At 38.1% G+C, this 18691-nt stretch overlaps 1 protein-coding gene across 3 annotated transcripts in view; it reads right to left on the bottom strand.

The window, feature by feature from the left end:
• The window catches only part of BRF1 (BRF1 RNA polymerase III transcription initiation factor subunit), a 227001-nt gene that overhangs the window by 53064 nt on the left and 155246 nt on the right, over nt 1-18691 (bottom strand). For 2 of the 3 annotated variants that reach the window (XM_067554938.1, XM_067554937.1), the window contains exons 12-15: nt 13355-13416; nt 9824-9905; nt 9667-9722; nt 7326-7582 (exon numbers count right to left, since the gene is read on the bottom strand). In XM_067554938.1, coding sequence (XP_067411039.1) covers nt 7326-7582; nt 9667-9722; nt 9824-9905; nt 13355-13416 — 457 coding nt within the window. Of the gene's footprint in view, nt 1-7325; nt 7583-9666; nt 9723-9823; nt 9906-13354; nt 13417-14052; nt 14074-18691 lie in introns of all 3 variants that reach the window. The other variant, XM_067554936.1, reaches the window with a different exon arrangement.

The following is an 18691-nucleotide window of genomic DNA, read 5'->3' as shown; positions in this document are numbered from 1 at the left end:
CCTGAATATGGTACTGTCAGTCCCAGCCTCTCTTCTAAAAGGGTGTTCTTCACGCCAGTGACCCTATACTAGTCCCTATGCAGAAGTAAAGCCTGTAGCACAGCAGAAGATCAGTAATAAAACTTAATATCTTTTCCAGTACTACCTATGAATTCCAAGCCATGTAGCAGACTTCAAAGTGAGAGGGGGGCGGGGGATATCAAAGGTAAATTACACAAAGAGCTGAACAGAGTTCTGAAAAATAAAAATAAATGGTGGAAAAATTAAAGCATATAACACACACATGGAAAAGACTCACAAGAACTTCAAATCTGTCAAACACATGGGACTTTACAAGCTCTGCTCTCACTCAAAATCTTTAACCGTAAGGGAATTCCTGAAGATATACATCTACCTACTGTACTCCATCCTTTCAGCTGAACAGTTAACTTCTAAAGACACCAGACCTTGAATTTTCAAACTACTGTTTTAAATGCTGCTTTTTTCCTAGCACTAGGAGCATAGCCCTAAAGACCAACTCTTTCCTTAAGACTGTAAATTAACAGAGTGCTTTGTTACCGTAAGAATTACATTACTCACTATTAGCATGGTTCATGAGGTTAATTAACAGTACTGTACGTAGAGATACCCTGTGTGTGAGAGAACCAAGGCTGTATGTCTACAGTGCAATTAAAAACCCACAGCTGGCCCTTGCCAGCTGACTCAGGAGGCTCTGGCTAAGGGGCTGTTTACTTGTGCTGTAGACATTTGGGCTCTGGCTAGAGCCCAGGCTCTAGGACTCTGCAAGGTGGGAAGGTCCCAAGGCTGGAGCTGCAACCTAAGCCAGAACGTCTCCATGGCAGTTAAACAGTCCCTTCGGACAAGCCCTGTGAGCCGGAATCAGCTGGCACGGACCAGCCGCGGGTGTCTAACTGCAGAGTACACAGACCCTTAGATATAATTTGATCGCAGCTTCCCAAGTCTAGCTGATTCACCATCTAAGCAAAAACAAGACAGGTTAACCAATTCTGATTTTTCAAGCACCCTGAATTTCTTGGATTACTAAACGGAAACTCTATTTTGGTACAAACCAGGTAATTGGTTTGCCGTGTTCTTGATTTGGAAACCTTGAACTCCACCCACAGTAACAATACCTTACACAGCAAAATACATGGACATATGATACAGCCGCAACAAAACAGCTGCTGGCTGTTTTGAGTAGAGAGAATAAATCAGCAGTCATGACAGTAGCAACATAAGCAATAATGAACAGCCACACCCAGCATCTTTACTTAGCAGAGCCCACAGTATTTCCAACACTGAAATGGTATGTTACTTAATGGTCTAGTTTTATGTCAATTCCATTCCTGTAACTAAAAATAAAGGGCACAGCACAATTTGTTCCACACTATCTATGGTCCTGAATGTGTGGGAAATAATTTTTTTCCAGTAAAAGCACCTACATATTCTACTAATCAACCACAGTGCCAAAAATGCATGTGAAGAAATAAGTTTCCTGATTAAAAGCAGATGAGCGGCTTTTAAGGCCTGCTCATTCCTTGCGTATTTTTGCATGTGTCACATTTCAAAAGATCCACTGAAATGAAAGGGCCTGTGAAAGGCGCTTCCAGCATTTTGGGAAATATTTTGATAAAAAATAACCTAGAAGTGAGATATTTAAGCTAATCAGTTCAGGAGGCAACTGCCATACCCAAGATAAGCACATGACAGAATAATGACTTAAATACAAGTAGCAAAATGCCTGTCCAGGCAACCAAGCAGCCATTGTGTGCTCACTAACTACATACATTCTAACTGGGAACTGCAACCACTTTTAGTGAGAAAGGGAATGTTGTTCAGGATACTGAGCCATGAGACAGATTTGGAAACCCAACACAGATGGGAACAGAACAGATGCTAATTTAACAAGCCACCCCAAGGCTCTAACGTTGTAGCACATCCCTAGTACTGCAACGCAATGTCAGCAATAAGTAGGCCATGAATCCATGGATCTTCCAACTCAGTGGCACGCTTGCTACCAACTGAGCCATATTGGCATTGGTTAGCCCTCAGCTAACAAAATGTAGCTACTAGCAGGATCAATAATTACAAGAGAGAAGTGAGGCTATACACAATTTTTGGAAATAAATTTCAAATACACTGATTCTTGAAAACTCCACTGAGGGCTTTTGCTATCTTCGTAACAAACATAATTTGGTTTTCTATTATATATTCTATTATATATTCACATCCTTTTGTTCAAAACAACCTTTTATTAAAAGAGTCCTTTGCAGTCCTGTTTAATTTCTTCCAAGGTGAGTTTTTTGTGACATTAACATTTATTCCCTTGATAATATATCCTGTCCTTTCAGACATCATTGCCGATTTCAAGTACATAGCAATAAATAGGCTTACATTTTTTTAAAATAATGACTCAAAAGGCCCTTCAGTTCCCACACCTTCTTGGTACAACAGATTTCACTTCACAAGTAATGTAATAATATTTCAGTTCAAGTAAAAGTAAATTATTAAAGCTTCCACCGGACCAAGATCCCCTCTTCAATCATACTTCAAGAATTCAAGGATATAACTCAGTTCAAAATTGGAACTTTATTTCATATAAAACACTTCTAAAATGGAAATTATTTGATTAGCCTTAAAAAAAAATTAACATGCTATCCTTCTATAATTATGAATCCTGTTTCACATTCAAACAAATACATTACTGAAGACCAACTGTGCAACTGGGTAATTAAAATGAATCTGTAGCAACTATTTTGATAGTATTCACTATAAATCAAACAGGTGTTCAGGCACTAGAGCCTAAAAATCCAGACATACTAAATAGGAGGAGGTTATTGAATCATACACTGTGTCAAAAATAAAATTGACTCTGCAACCAGACAACAGTCTTGGTACTCATTAGAGACAAAAAATGATATGTAATGAGTAATTTAATCAATCTTATTTATATAAATAAACTCTCCAAGAATTCTTTCTTCATTGAGTTTAATACTAATGTTGATGGGCATATTAAGTACAACTCTAACATACTTCTTGGAAATGCGTTCCAATAAAGTATATTGTTTTCTAAAAAGCATATAATTCATTCAGTTTCTGGTAAAGCAAAACACTCAAAAATCCAATTAGCTTTTGAAAATATTGATATATTTCATGATGCTTCTTTACTTAAAAGCAAGATCTTTGCTTGGGTATTAAAAAGCGTTCTTTGAAATGACCGTCCCATCAACAATCCAGAAATAGCAAAAGCAGCTTTCAAATCATTGTTTGCTTTTTAGAAAAGAGTAAAAGGGTAGATAAAGTAAATTACTCTTTGGAAGATTTTAGCTTGTTTCTATGTAACTTTCTTAACACTCCACCTACTTATATATTTGTTGGGAATCAATAATTATACAACATTATATCATTTAATTACTTATCTGTGACAACACTGAACAAAACCTGGAGGACCTTTATTTAATACTATCTATCCCGCGCGCGCGCACACACACACACACACAGAGCGCTATAGTTATTTATTTATTTCACAAGGCTTTCATTCAAAGGGCTTTACTCTGAATCTGTGCTTACAAACATGTAGCCTAACAAGGTATAAGGAAATACAGATTTATACTTGTAAGTAAATGACTCACTTTTAAATAGGATTTGGGGTGGGGGGGGGGGGAGTTCTTTTAACTATAACTGTAACTATAAAGAGAAGTCCTATGACAATACATTATATGTATAAGATGACCCTTCCTATACTACAATGACCTCTGCTACTCTAATCATAGAAGGCAAATAGGCATGAAGAACACTTTCATTTGAGAATGGAAAGCAAGAAAGATTGCTCCATACTGAAACTCTGCTTCGCATACAAGAATTCTGCTTTTTAATCACCTACCACCAATATTTCTTTCCTCACTTGTCAGGTTCCCAGTAGCTTGGTCTCAGTATTTTTCAATTAAGCCATGGAAATGAATCAGTACATCTTTAAGATTTAACTATCACTCAGACTAATTGAAGTATTGGATTAAAGCACACTGATCTCATAGATGCTTGTGATGCAAGCTACTGCTGCAGATAGATTACTAAATATTTAAGACCTCTAAAGATAAACTAACAGGATTATAAATCACTGAAAAATAAATAGCAAAATTTCTGCAAATGTCTTCTGGATACAACCATATATGCTTCATTCATTTTCTAATGAGAAATGTGAAGGGTTTTTATTATTAATTGTATACAAATTACCATGATTATTGTATCACAGGAAAGGTATTTGTCCTCTCAGAGGAACAACATTGAACAAAGGAATTTATGGATGCCATATAAGATGTATGGCACTTAGAGTAATGGAAGAAAAATCAGAAGTAGTATTATAAATCTTTAATTGTAGGAAATAAAAATAATCTATTTTCTTGCTAAGTTCTCAGTACTGTTTTAGCTGGAACATGGATTTTGAAGTGTAAATTTTCCTTAACATATATATCTGTATGTACTCCTACGCCACGCCACACCACCCCACCTTACGCAACTCCCGCATATTTCCTGCAAAATTAACTACATTTGAAAATTGCTAATCAGTGACAGAAAATTCAGCAAGCATCCTGAGGATGTGCTTTGAGTACTCAAGAGGGAAAAATAAACATGGTTTTATTACCTATTTTTGGAAAACAATGATTTGTATTTATCTAGATAGCTTTTCATACTGCTATATTGTTTATTTAAATATTTAAGGCACTTTCTTTTAAAACATGCTTAGCAGCTGAAGGGCCTGCTGACTTCAGCTAGAGCTCTGGGACTCAACATTTCTGAGAATCAGGCCCTGAAAATGGCAATGTAATGATGTGGAGAAGCAGTCAAAAACTGTCAGGCTGTGCCTACACAGCAGCTAGACACCTGTGGCTGGCCCATGCCAGCCAAGTTGGGCTCATGGGGCTGTTTGATTGCTGTGCAGACATCTGGGCTTCGGCTGGAGCCCAAGCTCTGGAACCGTCCCACCTTGGAGGGTCCTAGAGCCCAGGCTCCAGCCCAAGCCCAGACGTCTATACAGCAGTGACGTAGCCCGAAGCCCAAGTCACTTGGCAAAGGCCAGCCCTGCCAGGGGTGTCTAGCTGCTGCATAGATACACTCCTAGTGCTAAATGATCAGCTCTGATATGCAATTGTTTCAAAATCAGTAATACCACCACTATATGAGGCACCTACTTTTCATATCCGCATTCACCTTCTGACAACAGAATCAGAGCATTATTAATTAGAATATGTAACTGGTTTAAGACTCATAAAAAAATTGTTAAACCTAAATATCTTCAGGGTAATGTGTGTGAAATTCTATTAATGATTCTCGAATGCTTTTTTGCACTTCACTTTGCTTACAGAAAAACCATTGCTTTTGGGTTTTTAGACCTCACTATTATCATCAACTTAAAAAAGAGACTTACAATATTCTCACTGAAGCAAAAGGGTCAGAAGGGAGCCAAGGAAGTCAGAATGTTGTTACTAAGGGTATTTCTATGATCTTTCCAGGGAAACGTTGTAGAAGCATGGAGCAATCATGGTAAATAACAAAAAAAAACCATGAAAAAAATAGCAGACAAGGGAGAAAATCTTTGCTACTACAATAGCATACCTTGCTGAATAAGTCTCCTAGGGACATTGAGGAATTTAGACAGTCCAGATCTCTTTATTTATTCGTAAATTTTGGCTCTTAAGCCAAGGTCCAAAATAAGAGTCTTATCTCTGTAGACTCCCACTATACTTTCTATACAATAGCATACCTTGCTGAATAAGTCTCCTAGGGACATTGAGGAATTTAGACAGTCCAGATCTCTTTATTTATTCGTAAATTTTGGCTCTTAAGCCAAGGTCCAAAATAAGAGTCTTATCTCTGTAGACTCCCACTATACTTTCTGTAGACTCCCACTATACTTGTATAGTTTTTGGTCCTGATCTCCACCTACCTTCCTTCCTCTCCTCACCAGTTCAGTCTCTCCCCCTTTTCCAATTTGAATGGCCAGTTACCTGGCTCTCCTCCTCCCTCTGCTGCCAGATACCCTCTCATATGGTGGCTGCTTCCCTCACTCCCTGGTGGGCAGAATCAGTGATCTTAGCCTCACATTTTTCCACTACTGCTGCTGCCTCCAAGCTCCCCCTATTTCTCCTCATACACACATGCCTCCTCCACCTCCTCCTCCATAGTACATGCATCAGGCTCTTTTCCTTTCGCTGTATTTCTGTGGCACATCTCTAGCCCAACTTCCTCCGCTACAGCTTTGATTCTTGGCCCTCTCACTTCCTCTCTCCTCTTAATCTTCTATTCTCAGCCTCTGGAGATTTCATCCTCCACACTGACGACTGTGCTGATGCTTCCTTCTCATTCCTTCTGGTTCAACCTGCCACCATGGATCAACCGCTTCATTCACCTCACACCTTTGAACTTGTCTTTACCAACAATACACAAACAAACAAACCAACAAACACACACTCCATTATCTCATTCATAATCTTTGTTTCCCCAAGCTTTCACACTTTGTCTGGTATCAATTGTTATGTTATGTCTGAACTTGGACTAAGCTCTTTGAAGATAGGAAGAACCATGTCTTTTAGGCACCATATAAATATAAAATAGACAAATGGGAAATAACTATGCATAGAAGCAGTTCAAATGATTCTGACACGATTTCATAAACTGAAGCAGACTAATAAACCATTGGATATTGCAGATAGCACACAATCAATTTCCTTGTACACTTTACAGCATGCCCCAAATCTATCCAACAAGCCTGATTATTTTACTTATTGAAATAGTAGTTTTCATCACAGCCTTAAACATTTGCAAGTGCAGACCAGAAAACTGACATGCATATTTACTGTAAAGCTTTGTATTTGTGTCATCAATTAACAACAAAAGTTTGGAATAAAACTAAAATAAAAGATAATCAAAACAGCTTGCTGTCATAACAGATGGGAACTAGCTATTCTCCATATCAACTGGAAAAGCCAAAACTTCAGCATTTTAGTGTCACGTCTGTGAATATGAAGAAGCCAACTTAGAAAGGAAGGACAACAAATGTCAATTACATTAAGAATGTCTTTGGCTGAAAGATTCATATGTGAATTCTCATTGATTCTTTCATACTACGTTGGTTAATCCACAGAGAAGTTGTCAGCTGATATGTGATCTGCAAATAAGGTTTCCTTGTGGCATTACATTCAATAAAATAAAATCAGAGCCCCAATGTTACTTTAGTCTCAAACAAGTGTTGCAATATCTACACTGTCTGCCCAGAAAGATGCATAGACAGTCCCACGGACAAAGATACAAATGAACAATTGCAATACCTTTTTCCCATACTGTTTACGGAATTGGCTATATTCCTACTGGCAGTAGATTTTCTTCTTGACAGCTTCTTGGTGTTGTTGCTGTCATCAGGGCTGTCATCCTCTTTCTGTGGTGTGCTACCTCCTTTGCTGTTCAGGTCCTTTAGCACATTGTAATTAATTTTACTTGATATTTTCTTCTGTTCCAACATCTTTTCAATTGCCTCTCCTGCTGTGCTGGCTTGAATTGGCTCCCGCTTTTTTGCAGACTTCTTTGGCTTAATTAAAATACAAAATGAGTGATTTAGATACAATCAAAATAATTTTACGGAAACAGAAGGGGGTCATTAACCAGGTGCTGCTGACATTGGTGTTAGATGACCCAGCATCGTTCACTTGGAGTCAGTACCTAACCAATGCTCCAGGATGGTGTTTCTGAGTATACTGCTGCCAGGATTGGTATCAGCTGTAAAATGGAGATTCCGGCCATCTGAGAACATTGTAGAGCTCATGTCACTTTTTCAAGAAGTAAGGTGTTAGCTTTTGTATTTTTTGCCAAAATGCCACCACATGCCATTACAATTTCTCTACTAAATTAACCCCATAGTTTCTGCATTGTTGACAAAGAGAAACACAGGCTCTTTCCCAAATGTCAACAACAGGGAGCAGGGTTGTTCCAGTTACAGGACAGGGGCTCCCAACAAATTTTATAAAATTAAACAAAAAATAAATAGACATTTCTCCAAAAATATTTATTTAAAACTAGACCCATATTGGGTTTTAACTCTCCCTAACGTTCATTTCTGCCAAGTAAGACTCAAAATTACTGCAATATTATGTTCAATAGTACCCATAGAACTCTTGCTCCATGAATCAGTGAAGAATGACAACTGTATTGGCAATCAGTGGGTAAATGGATTGGCATTAATGCTGGCCTCTGAGAAAGTATGTGTTCCAGTTAGATGCTAAGTGTCACAGTGATGTCAGTGGTGTTCAGTTGGAGGCACTCTTGTGTGGGTCAAAACTTTGTGAGTCCTCCAAGTCTTTGATACTGCAACACAGAACTAAAGGATCAGATGTTACACTGGATGATCCTTCTGTCCACATCTGGCAATTGTTCAGGTGAAGAAAGGTCCCATGGTCCCATAAAAAAAAGTAGGGAATAACCTTGGTGTCTTGCCCAACATTTTCCTTCTCAAAAGAAGGTTAACACCTAAATCTGCAGGATAATTATTTTTAAATGCATAATTGCTGCTCTGTTTACCTACATGAATCATATGGTACCTCGAAAATGGCAGGCAGTATGTTAATCAAGTTCTAGCCTAGAGTTGTTAGCAACAGTAGGGAGTTAGAGAATAACTCTACATTGTTAGAATAAAAAGGTGGGTGTTTGGGCTATGTTTCTGTACTAGAGGGTTATGCATTGTTTTGCAATTACTAGTGCAATACCATTTGTGAGAGTGTAGCCCGAACGAGAAACTTTCAAGCATCAAACAGTTTTTCATTGTCTGGTTTATTTTTTCTTATTTAAGTATCACGGGGGCAACAGGCAATTATGTCTTTTTCATTAGTCTGTTAAAAAAGACTAACGGAAAACACACACAAAAAACTAATGTAGATCTTAGTTGCATGGAGAAGATTACGCACAGACTGCCTTGTCACTTGGTCAATTACACAAAATATTAATGCTGTAAATTGTGAATATATGGCCAATTAGGCTTCTTTAAACTGCTCAACTCAGAGAGAACAAGCCACTTGTTAACATAAATGTCACACGCTTTATGAAAGGTAGAACAATAATATTCCTTCAAATTGCTGTAATGGAGATTTGTTCAGCTCTTTATACAGAAACCATTACTGCAACAACATAGAAAAGTACTGAAGTTGTAGCAAACTCAGAACAAAGACAACATGAATGTCTTTCCAAAAAACTCAGGAACATTTTAAGAATAGTATTTAAAGAGAGTTAATCACTGGGTAGCAGTCATAAATGCAACTGACCATTCCCTGCAAAAAAAAAAAAAAAAATTGCCAGAAATTGCAATGCACAGAAGTTCCCTAGCTAACACAGCTCAGGGGGACATTAAAGTATAGTATTTGGCTAGAGATATAAACAATGTTCAGGCAGGAAAATGTTACACTCACCATCTGAAAACCTGTGCTGCAGCACAGTTTCATTAAAATTAGAGGTATGTTAAAAAGCTATTGTTAGGCTAGCAAGAGAATTGAATTATTGCTTTGATTGCCTGCAATGTATTCTAAACCACTGTAAGAGGAGTTTGACCAAGAAATGTAATGAGTTTCCAGTAAATTCCAGCAAATGGACACAGTTAAACACAATTAGAATATTTAAATTGTATACCTTGTGTTCCTTATAAATCCCAAGCTCCTTCTCTTTTGCTATTCTTGCTTCTTTCTCTGAAAAATGACAAAAAGGTAGCCAACCATGAAGGACAGGTATCAAATTGCTTTTTGTGGCATGTGACAAGAGAAAGCATTTCAGTTACTATGCTTCTTACCCTTTTGTTCCTTCAAATAATCCGCATTTTCTTTCATCCACAGTTCTGCCTTTACTTGAGCTTCTGTTTCATCTAGTATATACTAAAAACAAAATAAAGTTAATTTGTTTTCAGCTGCTGAGCTGAAAATCATATAGTAAAATACACTGAAAAAATACAGGTAAGAGCAATTCACATGCAAACTTATTTTTAGAACTAGATAAATGAAGGAAAGTTTGTTCAACGGGCAATAATGGGACTGTAAAGAAAGAAGGGACAAACACTAGCTAGCACAATAAATTAGTATTTTAGTCCTTCTACTTTGGAGATCTAAGTTCAAATCAGGCATACTTCCAAATTGTCTTTTTAGTAGGGCTGTCAATCAATCGCAGTTAATGCATTTGATTAATGCAAAACAAATTAAACTAGATTAAAAAGAATAGTCACAATTAATCGCAGTTTTAATTGAACTATTAAACAATAGAATACAAAATTAATTTTTTTATAACTATTTTGAGGGTTTTTTACATTTTCAAATATACTGATTTGTATTACAACAGAGAATACTATTAATAGATTATTATTTTTATTACAAATATTTAGACTGTAAAAAAGATAAAAGAAATAGTATTTTTCAATTCACCTCATATAAGTCCACTCAGTCCTACTTCTTGTTCAGCCCATCACTAAGACTAACACGTTTGTTTACATTTATGGGAGATAATACTGCCTGCTTTTTTATTTACAATGTAAGTAACAGGCTGAAAGTGAGAACAGGAATTCACATGTCACTGCTGTAGCTGTATTGCAAGGTATTTACCTGCCAGAAATGCCAGATTCGTATGCCCCTTCATACTTTGACTTGTAGTCTCTAATGTTTTACATTGTTTTGTTTTTGAGTGCAGTTATGTTAAAAAAAAAATTCTACAATTGTAAATTGCATTTTCACAATAAAGAGATTGCACTACTATGCTTGTATAGATGAACTGAAAAATAAAATTTCTTTTGTTTATCTTTTTGACAGTGCAAATATTTGTAATAAAAATAATAATATAATGTGAGTCCTGTACACTTTGTATTCTGTATTGTAATTGAAATCAATACATTTGAAAATGTAGAAAAACATCTACAAATATTTATAATAATAATTAAATTGGTATTCTATTATTGTTTAACAGTGTCATGATTAACTGCAGTTAATCATGACTTTTTAAAAAATCTTGCGATTGAGATTATTTTTTTAATCATTTGACAGCCCTAATTTTGAGTTCTACTCACTCAGTTTCACTCAAGTCACTGGAGTTGTGTGGGGCAGGGAAACAGAGCAGAATGTGATCCGAAAATTGCAATATGAAAGTCGCATGACGAATCTCATCTTAGTTTTCAGTTATGCAGATTACAATACAAATCCAATATTAGGTTCAGCACAACTCGTCTTTGTGGAACATTGGTTCCTGATTGGTGCTGCAAGTTAGGAATTAGGAACATTGATAGAGCTTTGAGGAGAAACTTGATTAAGCCACTATCTATCATCTTTTTATAAACACTTTAAAAATAATATTTTGTGGATGCATTTAAAAAGAAGAGCCAAGTATTGTAAGTTATATTAGTTTTAAGTGCTAATAAAACAGCCTGATTTGCTAGGGTTTTATGCCTTTTTACCATTTCAGATTTTCTTCGAAATAAAATATACATTCAAATATTTTATGAGAAAAATAATTCAACTCAAATGAAACCAATGCAAGGAGTCGTCTTTCATACTGGGACAAACTTGGAAAAAGGAAACATTTGTTCTAGTACTTGATCATCTGGCCAATATTTTCTCAGTTTCATTTGCTTGTATTAAAGTTGGGTCATAAAAATGAAAACACACTCACTCATAGCGCAACCATTCTTCCTGCTTGCACCTACAAAGAGTTTATAATCCTGTGTTTGTAATATTACAGTCCGCTCCCAGGGAAATGAATGTGAGGTCATAAAATCAGAATTATGACTTCATTGCAGAGTCTAGCAAGTGAAGATGGGTTCATTCCTTCCCAACTTCAGTTTAAATTGCAGATCTGCCATGGGGGGAAACTCTGAAATCAGCATGGAGGGGTTATATTTACTGTCTCTGTTACTTCCATAGCACATTCACTCCTCTCCATATTTTTTCTAGCTGCCTGCTTGGCAAACTCAACCTGGGTGTTGAAAGTCAAGCAGGGCTCTTTCCTGATCATCCATCTCGATGAGAGGTGTAGGGCTTTTGTCGGCTTAGTTAGGGCGACACAGTGTGTCTGTCGCCTTATATCGGTGCTGGGGGTGTCATTGACAAGAAAACCCAAGCCCTGGCTGCTGCAATCCCAGGGCAGCTGGTTCTGGGAGCAGGACAAGGCTGCCAGCTCCCCATGCAGAGCAGATGGGGGGAGGGGAAAACCCCTGGTGGCTTCCCTCAGCTCCAGGTGGGAAACAGGGATGGGAGAAGCCCAGGGCTGGCTCCTGGCGGGGAACCGGGGGAGGAGGAGCGAGGGAAGGCAGCCAGCCGGCAGCCAATCTGTGGGGCTCTCAGCTCCCCACCCTGCCCCCCTTAGGTGCTCTGGGTGAGGACGCACTCCACTGACACAAGGAGGTTAGTGTGGACGTCAGCCACCCCAGTAACTGGGGTGGCCGTAAGTCGACATTTTTTTAGTGTAGACAAAGCCTGAGAGACCCCCCACTCAGAATACACTATAGTTTTCTGGCAGACCCAGATTTGAGTCCCTACTCTAGAGCAGAGACCTGAATCCAGGTCTCAAATGCCATGTGGACATCCTACTCACTGGGCTATTGGCTATAAAAAAGGGGGCACCCTCCCTCCGCATCTCCGCTCTAGCTCTTTGTTTCCTTTGCTTTTATTTTAAAAATGTTTTTTAAAAAGTTTGTTTCGGGTCAAGCAAAATTTTTTGTTCGACTCAGAACAAAATATTTCTGACTTTTTTAACTAGTCAAAAATTCCTCCCCTTCCCCCCCCCAAAATTTGACTTTGGTGTCACCCAAATCAAAGTTTTCCTCTCAGTTTTCTGGAACTACCAGCAAACCAAAAAGTCAGGTATTCACCCAGCTCTACTACATATTAGTGTCATACAGACAAACAAACTGAGTAAGGGTTATGGAAATCATTAAGACAATACAGGGGCCCAGAATGTCATTTTTAGTCTATTTCCAGGGCAGTACCACACCTTAAGCATATATTCAGTAATGAATTTAATACTAAATGAAATGTAAGGTCCTTCTTCTTTAAAATAAAATATAATTCAAACAATTACCCCAACATGGTAAGAAATGGCAGCAACATGCTACAATTTTATAACATCTTACAAAGAATGGGCTAGACTGTAATAGATTTGCCATGTGCATTAGTTTTGGTACCAGATTCCCATAATCATGGACACTAACTCCTGATCATCTATACACATTATAACTAAGTGCCATCAAGGTGGGAGATTGGGGACAGGGGAGTATAAACCACGTAAGAAAATATTTTTCCTCTAAGATCAGAATGTAGATAGATATAGGATAAAAAATATATCTTACCCTATCTATTTCAGTGTCGTCAATTCCACTAAGATCTAGTTCACCATCTCCTGTATTTTCATCTAAATAAAAGCAATATAAATTGTAATTAAGATGCATAGTCATTCAAGATCAACTCCAATTCAAGCTCTGCTTTTAACTGTATTTGAAGTATAATATTGGTTATAACTGGTTTGTTCACAAATAATCACCTTTCAGAGGATTATACTACACCAACTTTACAGAAGAGGTGTACTGCACTTTCTTACTGTTTTCATTGTGTGTGTGTATAAATTGTCACCATAGTTAATGAATTCTGAATATGTGCACCCTTTCCCTACTAATTGCTTCAGGGAGAAGGGCTAAAAATATTACAGTAATTTTCAGTAGACTATTTTTTTTTTAATTTGCAGCAGCAGATGTTTGCTATTAAGTTGGTGAAATCATTGGAGTAAGATGATTTGATTTTTCTCTGTCATCACAGGAATTCCTCCATCAGAGTCAAATGGGCCATGAATCCTCTGAAAGTTATGACTAAGAAAATATTTTCTGTTTTCAGGAAGGCAGCATTGTCTAGTGAATAGGGCACCAGGCTGGGAGCCACAGTGGGGTTTTATTCCTGTCACTAACACACCCACCATATAACCTTGTGTGTGACATATAAATTTAGGTACATTCGTTTTCCCATCTGTTAAATGGGGATTATAAAGTTTACCCACCTTTAGAAAGCACTTTGAGATCTACGAATAGAGAATTAAATAAGTGCTAATATTATCAAGTCTCCATTATAAAGTACTAGAATACGCATTACTAATTCATTTGTACTTTTTCTTAGGCTCTTATTTTTAGTAAGACATCTTCTGAAAACATAACCACACTTTTATTAAATCCATTAACACCCAAATAACTAGACAAAATAGATGCCTAAACTGGGAATGATAGAATTTTCAGAGGCAGAAACTTATCTTCCTAGACCCTTATAAAACACTCTGTAGAGAGAAAGTGGGATGTTATCATGTGCTCACGGATTATGTTGGAGAAGGAAGATCATCTCTCCCCGCCCCCTCCCCCCCCAGTTTAATCAGGTATGGGCAACTCCTGACTTCACTAGTTTCCAATGTACTGTGTGGAAAATAAGATATTTTTACCATTCTGAGAGACAGCTTACAGCAGCAAAAGTTAAAACAAAATGTGGGGCCATGCTGGTGTCTATGTGGTTTCTGCACCATACTAATTCTCAAGACACCTGAGTTTGACTCCCTAGACTGATCTCTCACTCCCAGACCCCTGGATATTGAGAAGAGCAGAGAATGAACATCAGCAATAGAAGGAAGGGAATTCCTGTATGGTTGATGGGTTTTCATGCAAGTTCCAGTCAGTTCTCTTTGATCAGATGGTAGGTTACCATAATACAGGGCCTTGAGAGTTGTGGGGAATGAAATGGTGAAAACAAACAAGGGTAGGAATCATCAGTGTACCAGAAAAAGACAAAGGATCCTCTGAATAGAAAATAAAATTAAACTGGACACTTGTCCTTCATGAAATCAGTGATAGGAGCTCAAAGCAAACAGACAATTGTAAATTTGATGAAGGATGAGATTTCAAAGTGGTATATAGGAGCTGGGTGCCCAACACTTCTCTGCTTGTTTGAAAATCCCATCCTAAATAACCAAAATCAGGTGTTCCCTCCTTTACTTGAACCAGTGGTTTTCAACTTTTCCGGACTACTGTTCCCCTTGCAGGAGTCTGATTTGTCTTGCGTACCCCAAGTTTCACCTCAATTAAAAACTACTTGCTTACAAAATCAGACATAAAATACAAAGGTGTCACAGCACACTACTGCTGAAAAAATGGCTTACTTTCTCATTTTTACTATATAATTATAAAATAAATTAACTGGAATATAAATATTGCAGTTATATTTCTATTTCTATTTGACAGAACAAGGAGCAATGGTCTCAAGTTGCAGTGGGGGAGGCCTAGGTTGGACATTAGGAAAACGTTTTTCACTAGGAGGGTGGTGAAGCACTGGAATGGGTTACCTAGGGAGGTGGTGGAATCTCCATCTTTAGAGGCTTTTAAGCTGTGGCTTGACAAAGCCCTGGCTGGGATTATTTAGCTGAGGTTAGTCCTGCTTTGAGCAGGGGGTTGGACTAGATGACCTCCTGAGGTCCCTTCCAACTCTATGATTCTATGAATAGTATATAGAGCAGTATAAACTAGTCATTGTCTGTATGAAATTTTAGTTTGTACTAACTTCGCTGGTGCTTTTTATGTAGCCTGTTGTAAAATTAGGCAAATATCTAGATGAGGCGATGTACCCCGTGGAAGATCTTCGCGTACCCCAAGGGGTACGCATACCCCTGGTTGACAACCACTGACTTAAACAACCATACATGAAGAGAGTTTTTCCCTCAGTTAATAATAGTAATTTGGAAATTGTTGCTATCCCAAAGAATCTCATAACTGTGTGCTTCTAACTTTCTTCCAAGACCGCCTCATAAATGAAAACATTATGCTGCTTCAGATGTTATGTAAACACAATGATTGAAAATGCCTTGACCACCATAATATTGTGGCTTTGAATTTTATGATAAATTCAGCAAGTGCTATGTAGGTCTTAGGTCTCAACATGTGAAAGTTTTACACCACAACTTGAAAAACATCTTAAATAATATTTTAGATTATTCCATACTAATATGTATAAACATGCTTTTCTCCAGTCACTGCATCATAGTACAAGAGTGAAATTTCAGTTGCAGAATCACAGAAATGTAAGACTGGAAGGGACCTTGAGGGGTCATCTAGGCCAGCCCTGCACTGAGGCAAACCAAGTAAACCCAGACCCTCCCTAACCGGTATTTGTCTAATCTGTTTTCAAAAATCTCCAATGATGGGGATTCCACAACCTCTCTTGGAAGCCTATCCCAGATCTTAACTACCCTTATACTTAGAAATTTTTTCTTAATCTCTAACCTAAATCTCCCTTCCTGCAGATTAAGCCTATTACTTATTATTTTATTGTCAATGGAGAACAATTGATCACGGTTCTATTTATAACAGCCCTTAATGAATTTGAAGCCTTATCAGGTCCCCCACTCAGTTTTTGATTCTCAAGACTAAACATGCCCACTTTTTAAACCTTTCCTCATAAATCAGGTTTTCTAAATCTTTTATCATTTTTGTTAATCTCCTCTATATTCTCTCCAATTTGTCCACATCTTTATTAAAGATGTGATTAAACCTAGCCAGTTATTCCCCATTTTGTAGTTGTGCATTTGATTTTTCCTTCCTAAGCGAAGTACTTTGCACTTGTCTTCTTGAATTTCATCTTGTTGAATTCAGACCCAATTCTCCAGTTTGTAAAGATCATTTTGAATTCTAAATCTGAATTTGAATCTAAATCTTTATTAAAGATGTCCTAGAACTGGACCCAATATTCCAGCTGAGGCCTCACCAGTGCCGAGCAGAGTGGAACAATTAAATTCCATGTCTTAAATATCACACTACTGGTAATACATCCCAGAACGATAAGCCTTTTTTGCACATGCATCAGATTGCTGACTCATATTCAATTTGTGATCCACTATAACCCCCAGATCCTTTTCAGCAGTACTACCACCTAGCCAGTTATTCCCCATTTTGTAGTTGTGCATTTGATTTTTCCTTCCTAAGTGAAGTACTTTGCACTTGTCTTCTTGAATTTCATCTTGTTGAATTCAGACCCAATTCTCCAGTTTGTTAAGATCATTTTGAATTCTAAATCTGTCCACTAACCCCTCCAATCTTGGTGTCTTCTGCAGGTTTTTACAAGCACACAGTCCATGCCATCATCTATCATTAATGGAAATATGGAATAGTGTCAGATCCAAGACTGGCCACTAGATACTGATCCCACTAGATATATTCTACCAGTTTCAAAGGCAAATCACTGATACTCAGAGAGCAGTTCTTTCAAATAGTTGTGCACCCACTTTACAGTTTCATCTAGATCAGCGGTTCTCAACCTTTTTTTCCCCCGAGTACCACTCGGGGAAAAAAAACGGGGGGGGGGAGACTTGTGGCGGCGGCGGGGTTTCGCAGCGGCGGCAGGGGGACTTGCAGTGGCGGCGGGGTTACATGGGGGGAACAATGCCCTCCGCCAAAACCCTGCCGCCGTTTGCTCCTTTTCGGCGGCAGGGTTTCGCGGGGGTGGTGGGGTGGGGAGGACTTGTGGCGGGGTTTCGCCGCAGCAGGGGGGGAACTTTCAGCGGCGGATGCGGCGGCGTGGTACGGCTCGCGTACCACCCAGCCTTCTTCGAAGTACCACTGGTGGTACGCGTACCACCAGTTGAGAACCGCTGATCTAGATCATATTTCCCTAATCCATTTATGAGAATGTTATGTAGGACTGCATCAAAAGTCTTACTACTAAAATTAAGATATATCACATCTATAGATTTCCCCCCATCCAGTAGGCCAGTAACCCTGTAAAAGAAGGCAAATAGGTTGGTTTGGCATGATTTGCTCTTGACAAATCCATTCAAGCTATTCCTTATAACCCTATTCTCCATTAGGTGCTTAGAAACTGTGTAATACTTTGTTCCAGTATCTTTCCAAGCATCAAAATTAGGCTGACTGGTCTATAATTTCCTGGGTCCTTGCTGTTCTCCTTTTTAAAAAAATAGGTACTATGGTTGTTTTTCTCCAGTCCTCTAGGACCCCACCATCCTCCATGAGTTCCTAAAGATAATTACTAACAGTTCTGACATTGAGTCAGCTTGCTTCTGAAGTACTGTAGGATTAATTTCATCAGGCCCTACCTAAACGAACACATCTAACTTATCTAAATATTCTTTTACCTGTTATTTCTCTCTTTTGGCTTGTGTTCCTTCCCCCTTGTTGTTAATATTAATTGTGCTAACTATTTCATCCTAATTTATCCTTCTAGCAAAGACTGAAGCAATATAAGCATTAAACACCTCAGCTTTCTTGATGTCATCTGTTATTAGCTCTTCTTCCCCACTAAGTAGAGGGCCTCAACTTTCCTTTGCCTTTCTCCTGCTCCTTATGTATTTATAGCTATCCTGCCTGCAACGTTATTAAAATCCTTATTCATAATAATGTGGGCCCAGTTCTGCCCTTCAAACAATTCCCACGCAAATCAGTAGGCATTTGATCCATATCAATGAGGGCAAAATCTACTATCGTGTCTGAGCCACATGAGTGTTTTATCCATACAGAGTGCTCCCTCAAAAATTATCACCCTTTTATCCCTACTCTCCAATATGACATTAAAGGGTAGAGAGGGCAACAATATAGAATTATCCAACACTCACTAGAAAATACAATTGTTTTTCTGTGTTGCAACCTCTTCAC

This window comes from Emydura macquarii, unplaced genomic scaffold, assembly GCF_026122565.2.
Source record: "Emydura macquarii macquarii isolate MOO-44397 ecotype Brisbane River unplaced genomic scaffold, CSIRO-AGI_Emac_v2 contig_1551, whole genome shotgun sequence".
NCBI lineage: Eukaryota > Metazoa > Chordata > Testudines > Chelidae > Emydura > Emydura macquarii.
The sequence above is the reverse complement of the archived record's forward strand: the minus strand, read 5'-3'. Positions and strand labels throughout refer to the sequence as shown.